A 7,426-nucleotide genomic window follows, 5' to 3' on the forward strand; every position below is an offset into this window, starting at 1 on the left:
ACACCTATCGTCTCCCTCGGATGGTGCTATCTTCGAACGACATCAGTCTATTGTCCTCGAGTACACCGCCGTGAATGTACAAACTCTCGAGTTGCTGATTGATGACGACATTTACTTGAAGAAAACCCACGTGGACGATGGCAATATGCTGCTGCGTGGACTCGGCGTGGGGCCGCACACACTCGAAGCGAAAGCCGTGAACGACCAGAATAAAGTCACAGCGTCCAGTTTAGTACATGTAGAGATAATGGAGTCAGCATTAGTGGTGAATAAGAGCAGCTTGGAATCAGAATAATTTAAACAATCTAAACTCTCTAAATTTTATGAGCTTTATCGAAATGAAATAACTCAAAACTGCGCCTTGAACTTCTACTCATACTAAAGTGGATTCGCCGGGAAACCTCGAGTCATCATTTCTGGATCCCGCTAGACCGCGCAGCTGCAAGTTAGACCAGGCGAAATGCAACATGCCTGTCGTGGCTACGACTCATTCTTGATTTTGCTGGTGGCAGCAACAAGTAACGAGCTTCTAAAGGGGCCGAGCGATGGCAGACGGTCAGCAGGACCACGACATGGAACCAGTGTCTCCCTACAGTCAGCGGATGACCTCGCCCCAGCCACGTCGATCTCCTAGATATGTTTCTCGGCGAGTTACAGCTTCACCACTTGTTCAAGTACGAACACCGCGTGTTGGAGCTGCCCGACGGCCCGGACGCCCAAAGCACGTGCTTTGGAGCTACTTCGAAAATGTGACGGATGGGTCGTCGAAGCCGCATGCTGAGTGTAACTACTGCAGAGCTATTGTCCGCAGTGCCCAACCGGGGACGAACATGCAACGTCACCTAGAGCTGCACAGATGCCCCTGCCGCTGTTAAACAACGCGTTATTGACTACTTCCCAAGCGTCCAACATTATCCAGTATTTTCAGCAACTGATGGGCCTCTTCTTGATTCTGGTGATAATTCACACTCGACTACTGGTGTCAACACTGCACAGTCTGTACCAGTGTCAACACCCGCTCAGCTGCAACTTCAGTTTGAAGTTGCGTTGGCCGCCATGTTCTACCTGTGTGCACTGCTATTTACGCTGGTGGAATCCGAGGCATTTCGGAGCCCATTTAAGTTGCTGGCCCCGTGGATCCGATTCCCATCTCGACAAAGACTCAGTGGTGCGTTGCTTCGACAAGCACGTGATCAAATTCGCCAGAAGACTGTTGAAATAATTCGTCTCTATTGTAACAGATTCCTGGACTAATGTCAACCATTCAACCATTATTAACTTTATGGTCGTGGCTCCGGGAATGCCGTCCATGTTTTGGTCTTCATTAGCACTTGGCACGGATTCAGAAACGGGCGAGTATTTGGCAGAACATCTAGGTAGAGTTATTGATGAAGTCGAACGGGAAACAGGGGCCGTAATTGCTGGAATACTGACAGACAACGCTAGTAATATGGAGGCTGCAAGAGGAATATTGGAGAGATCTCGATCAATCTTTACAGGAGGTTGCTCTGCTCACGTGTTGAATTTATTGGTTGAGGACTTGTTCAAGCTGGACTGCTTCAAAGCTGCTCAAACCAAAGCACTTGCTATTACCACGTATGTCCGAGACCATCACGCCGTGCTTAACCAGTTTCAAACAACACTGAGCGAGACGCTAAACGGACATCACAGAGCGTTGGTCGTACCCGTCAGCACGCGTTGGTATTCTCTCCACGCATGTCTATCCCGGGTGCTTGAGAACAAGAACGTGCTAAAAAAACTGTTTTTGGAGCCGCAATTTTCAGATTTAATCCGGAATTCTGCCTCGAGCGCAACAGCTAAAGATAAATGCCGTCAAGTGAGAAGAAATATCAAAGATCGGGGATTTTGGAATAAGCTTGAACAAGTTGTGGGATTGATTGACCCCGTGATTCAAACCCTTCGTGAGCTCGAGTCAGACAACTGTCCAATCTCACGCGTTTATTCTCGGTTTCAGGAGCTGCTAAACCACCCTGCTTACGGCACTGAGACTGAACAGTCGGATCTACAAGCGTCAATCAAGGCGTGTGTTGAATATCGCTGGGATTTTGTGCACACTGACGCTGCAGGGTTAGCTTTTGTCCTAGACCCCCACACTGACCTGAATCGCTTTGTCGGCTCCGACGAAGGTGATACTATCGAACAAGGATGTGCGTTTGCAACAAGGACTGGTATACTTACGCGCTTACGAGTGACTAGAAATCAGTTCAATCAAGCTTTGATTCGCTTTGCTGGTAAGAAGCGGCGGTGGTCAGCTGCAAAGAGAGCGATATATGCGGGAGCGGATCCTCAGGACTGGTGGTCTTTTAACCGAAATGAGTATCCGTTGCTGTGGGAGATCGCCAAGCTCGTATTTGCAATACCGACGTCCTCGGCGGCAAGCGAGCGTGCATAGAGCATCATGGATTTTATCCATTCCAAGAAGCGCAACAAGCTGACGACAGAGAAGGTAGATATGCTAGCGTACATCTACGTCAATCATCACGCCGCTCAGAAGGAGGCTGCAGACTGGGCACGGGTGCACTCTTATCCAGGAAGCCATGAAGCCCTCGAGAGAGAGATGCCAAAGCAGAATGCAGCGTGATTAACATTCTGATGCGCGGTCGACCTAGGGTTGTTTTGATCTATTTTGAGCAATTTCGCAATTAATACTGCACAAGTAAATCGTTTTAAATATTTTCGAAATTACTCGAAACCATCACTAGTCAGCATAGGCGCTATTAACTGTAATTGGATGGAGTTAGCGTATTACGGTACTGCACACGCTGTAAATTTCCCTGTATCGGGTAAGATTTATGCATTTTAGCGGTGAGCGAGGTGTTCTCTCTATCCTCATCCACACTCTTACTGCCAGACCTTCCTAGGCTTCCAGTGGAAGTTCTCGTACAGACGCAGCAGGTTGCGCTCGAGCATGGCCACCGTGACCTTACCCACCAGTGGCACGTACTGCACGCCCTTTATCTAAAGCAGCTCGGCCTCGGCCACGTTCTTGAAGGACGCGACGTTGATGATGACCGTGTTTTCGCTGACCCACTCAAGCGGCAGCTTGTAGCTCTTAACGGGGACGCCAGTAATGATGACACGAGACTTCTTACACGCCGTCTCCTGCGTCTCTTCGCTCGGGATGAGCTTACCGCGACGGAATAGGTACAGCGAGTCAATGTCGGCGCTGTACACGTCAGCGCCGTCATTCGCAAGCATAGCAGCCAATGGGCGGCCGACAATGTCACTACGGTTAATAGCCGTGATGTTAACACCTGACAAGTGGTTGCCAGTAGGCTTGGTCTTGTCGTAAACGCCAAGGTGTTCGAGGATCTTGACAATTGCCAAAGGTGTGCAAAACAGCACGCACTTTTGCGTCCTCTCGTCGTCTACGTAGCGGATGTTACGGTACAAGTTGCCACGGTAGAGTTGGCACAGTCCTTCCACGTCCTTCTTAATGCTGATGCTGTCGCGCAAAAAATCGTCCATGGTGCCACCGAAGAAGCTCGGGAAGGCGCCGAAGCACGGGTAGTACACGAGAATACCGTGCACATCCGAGTCTTTGTTGGCCTTCTCCAAAGCCTCCAGCAGCCCGTCCTTGGGCACTTCGCGCAGCTCGTAGCGGATGCCGTCGCGTGCACAGGTCTTGCCCGTCCACTCGGCGTACTTCTTGGGCCGTGAGCCAGCAAACCCACGAGCTTGGGACCCACGCCACCCATGTCCTGCTCAATATACTGGCGCACGGCCAAGCAGAAGGGCTCGGCGATGGTCGCAGCGTTCATTTTCGCACCGGCGGAGTCGGTCATCTTGATGTTTGTGGTAGACGTCGGTTTGACGGATGGCTGGCTGACCATTAAGCGAAAAACCGTTTGGTAAGAGCTCGATTTTTTAACGCTTTCGAAAACAAGGGTTCAATTAATATTTGATCATATTATAAAGCCAAAATAATTAAGAGTCGTTTTTTCAAAAAGAAACGCTTTGTTTAACACCTTTGGAATTCCTTTTTATTTTAAATCGCAATGATTTGATAAAATGTCATTGAAAAAAGTGTTTCGAAATCAAAGTGCTTTCAGAAAAACAGAAAGCTTTTTTCTCAGGGTGGCTCTTAGCCACTGCCACGTGTGCCATGCCATGGCACTAGAGATTGAGCCATGGCATGGCGTGGTTACGAATAGACCTGCCACTGTGCCATCATGAAAACTATTTTTAAAATATTCATTAATGCAAATAAAAGTAGCATGGCACATGGCAATTGCCCCTTGCCATGACACTTGCGAATGTCCGTGGCACTTCCTGTCATTTTATTTACTTTAAACTCTAGCCCTAGCAAGCGCTCATCCAATCGGATCACAGCATTTTGTGCCATGGCGTGGTTAAGAGCGACCCTCAGTTAAGCGAGCACTTTTCAACGTCAGACTTAAAAGCGACATCAAAGCTCCTATTGCTTTTTTTTTAAGATACCGTTTTCGAAAGCGCTTTTTTGTAGAGTACTTGAATTAGCTCCCCAAAAAAGCACAACAACATTTTTTAGGTGCTACATTACAAGGCCAAAGCAGCGCATGTTTAAAAAGTATAAATTAAAGCAGTATGTAAGCGGGCAGTCGCTGTTAAGGTCGAGTTGATTCAGACTCCTTGCGCTGATGGTACCGTCGTCGCGCAGTGAAACAGTACCAGTACCCGACACGAGCTATTAATAAGCCAAATTAGTGGCGGGGCAGCGAATCGAGCGCCTTGTTTTTGCTGACTGGGCTTATGTCTCCAGCCCATTCCTTCAATTAAACATAATTTTGACGTTAGTCCAGCCGATTTGTCAGTGGTGCAGTTTATCGTACCGGAACGATGGGACTGAGGTCGGTCTCCCAGCTAACAACGCTGTGTACAGCGGGGACCATAAAGCCGAACACAAGCACGAATGCACTCGTGATGTGGCCTATCACGGCATCCTCGAGCTCCATAGGTGTGTGTGGTTTGTACAGCATTCTCTTGAAGTAGTGTTCTTCTCTTCGGAGTCTTGTTGGTCTTGGCGGGAATTGGTAACTGAGTCTGAAGACGGCAGCTTTGTGAATTAGTACACGTCGACCTTCTGGATCGCGGCGTTCTTTTGCGTCCCGTAACATAGAGACTGCATTGCGGGACGCTCGACTGTGTCTCAGCTACGGACATCAACTTCAGCTTACGTGGAAAACTGTGAAGTCACTTTTGAACTTCAAGCAACGCGTCTCTCCAGACGCATCGTTTTCTCGTCGTCACGACAGAAGTGTCGTGTACGGGGTAATAATACCTGGTGGTGGTGTGTACACTGTATATATAGCGTGTGGTGTATCGCCATAGAGTAGATCTAATGCGACACAATGTTTCTCCTTGTTATCGACGAGATGCGTCCGAATTTTCATAATTGAAGTTGTCGCTTTTGTAATTAGCGCTAAATTCTACAACATAAACATGAAAAAAAAGGTGAAAAGTGTTGACGAAACAGAATGCAATAAACATGATCGCGGATTGCCACCATTCGCTGGGCCACGGAAGGGCAACATGCTGCACACGTCACTGTGTCAGGCGTTTCGTCGTCGGCAACGCCTACTGTATCGAAGATAGCTCCAGGACCGGTCAGTTGACGGCGATTGACTTTTTAGCCTGGATCGCTCGACCTAAAGAGCCTTTATGAAAAAGCGAGAGTCATACGACATACTCCCCGAGGTGTACCAGTTGGCACGACTCCGACGTGGCACTTGTTTCAACGCGCTTCAAAATGGTCGCCGTCGTCACCTGTTCGCTTCGCGTCCGACGACACGATGGCCCACCGAGACGGCACTACCAACGCAAAAAACGAATTCCCATATTTTGTTGAAGAAGATTTTTTTTAAGCATCGCAGCAACAGTCACAACTTAAAGCGATGATGACGCAATGTGTATATCGCTTTGCTAAATGAAAGATCTTCTTGAAATCTACAAAAGAGGCGATTGGCAAGTGGGTTTTTCGCAGGCTGAAGTTGACGTTAATCATTTCTATGCTGCTATAATAATTACACATGCTCATCACGAATGGTGGTCAATGAAATGGGTGCCTTTGAGACTCAGTTACCAATTTGCGTCATCCAGACCAAGACCAACAAAACTTGAGAGAAAAGCATAAGAGAATGATGTACAAGCCACACACACCCATGGAGCTCGGCGACGCCGTGCTGGGTCAGATCACCCTGGCGCTTGTGTTTGTGCTCGACCACATGATTCCCGCAGTGCACAAAATCGTCAGCTGGGATACAGACGACGTTGATCTGGGCCCGATCATCCCGGTATGAAGATCATCTAGTGAATCAATAACGCGGATGCGATATTCTAAGATGTTTTATCCATGCAGGAATGGAGTGGCACTATTTGGCCGATCACAAGCAAGAGCATGATGCCCACGACGACCGAAAAGGCCTAGCTATTGAGTCGCTACTGCTGTTGCGCAGCAACCTTCAACTTCCTACCCCGATTGTGGCGAGCAGTGCAAACTAGTTATAACGGTTGCATACTCTTTTTTAAATTATGAGCAAGAAACATGCTTCTTAAAGTATCCAATCACTAATATCGGTATTACTTCGTAATACGTACAGTACGGTATCACAGTACAGTTCGGCAGCATGTGCGTCAATTACACACATGGCTGTACTGACAAAGTTGTGCGGCTACAGAAGGCCAAACACTTGTATAAGCAACCAGAGTGTACGAAGCTTTTAACCAGGCCAAACGATTACTCATTCCGAGAGAGCGCCATCGCTGTAGTAATTCCGAATTCAGTTTTTTGGGCCCCGCAGAATCGCCTGAATTTTTCAATATCTGGAAACTCGGCATCAGGCATTTCCCACGAAAACGTTAGTAGTACGACATGGAACATTACGCCGGCAGTTTTTTTACTTTCCGTAATGGCAGGCGTTATTGTGACCGACTGAAAGGTACGAAGACGAGCCATTCGTGACCGACTGACCACCGACGTGACCGATTGTGCCCGACAAAGAAATTCACCCTTCTTGTATATGCTGTATAATCCGGATACGAGCACTTAGTGTTTTTAGAGCAAAGTCATCCTCAAGGCCGATGTTAACCTCAAGGACGAATCCAACCTTTCTGTGATGTTTCCGACACAATGTGTTTTAACAGCAACTAAATAATTCAAGCTAAACAAAGTGTATTGCTTCACATGCACATCTGCAAGTAGCGATAACGCTGGTACTGCAGTGCCTTCTTACTCAATTCACCTGTGCTTTCTCCGCTACAGAACGTTTCGAATGCAAGCAGAACGTACACCCCACAGTTGTAGCTGTCTAGTTGGACTTCAGCATCCGCAACATAGGGAACCACTCTGTAACGTCCTGGTGTAGCCGACATGTGTTGCACAAGTTTGTGCGCTAGTACTCTAAGGGTACCAGTGTAGCTGCTGCTC

The 7,426-nt window shown here is 48.0% G+C and overlaps 1 protein-coding gene across 1 annotated transcript; it reads right to left on the minus strand.

Annotated features, from left to right (window-relative positions):
• Nucleotides 1-2,784: 2,784 nt before the first annotated feature.
• Nucleotides 2,785-3,782, minus strand: PITG_21582 (tetrahydrofolate dehydrogenase; the record flags this gene model as incomplete). The annotated part of the gene is made up of 2 exons (XM_002894950.1): nt 2,785-3,666; nt 3,696-3,782. 2 exons carry the CDS (start codon nt 3,780-3,782, stop codon nt 2,980-2,982), a joined length of 774 nt encoding a protein of 257 aa, XP_002894996.1.
• Nucleotides 3,783-7,426: the final 3,644 nt, after the last annotated feature.

This window comes from Phytophthora infestans, genomic scaffold (assembly GCF_000142945.1).
Source record: "Phytophthora infestans T30-4 supercont1.324 genomic scaffold, whole genome shotgun sequence".
NCBI classification, from domain to species: Eukaryota; Oomycota; class Peronosporomycetes; order Peronosporales; family Peronosporaceae; genus Phytophthora; species Phytophthora infestans.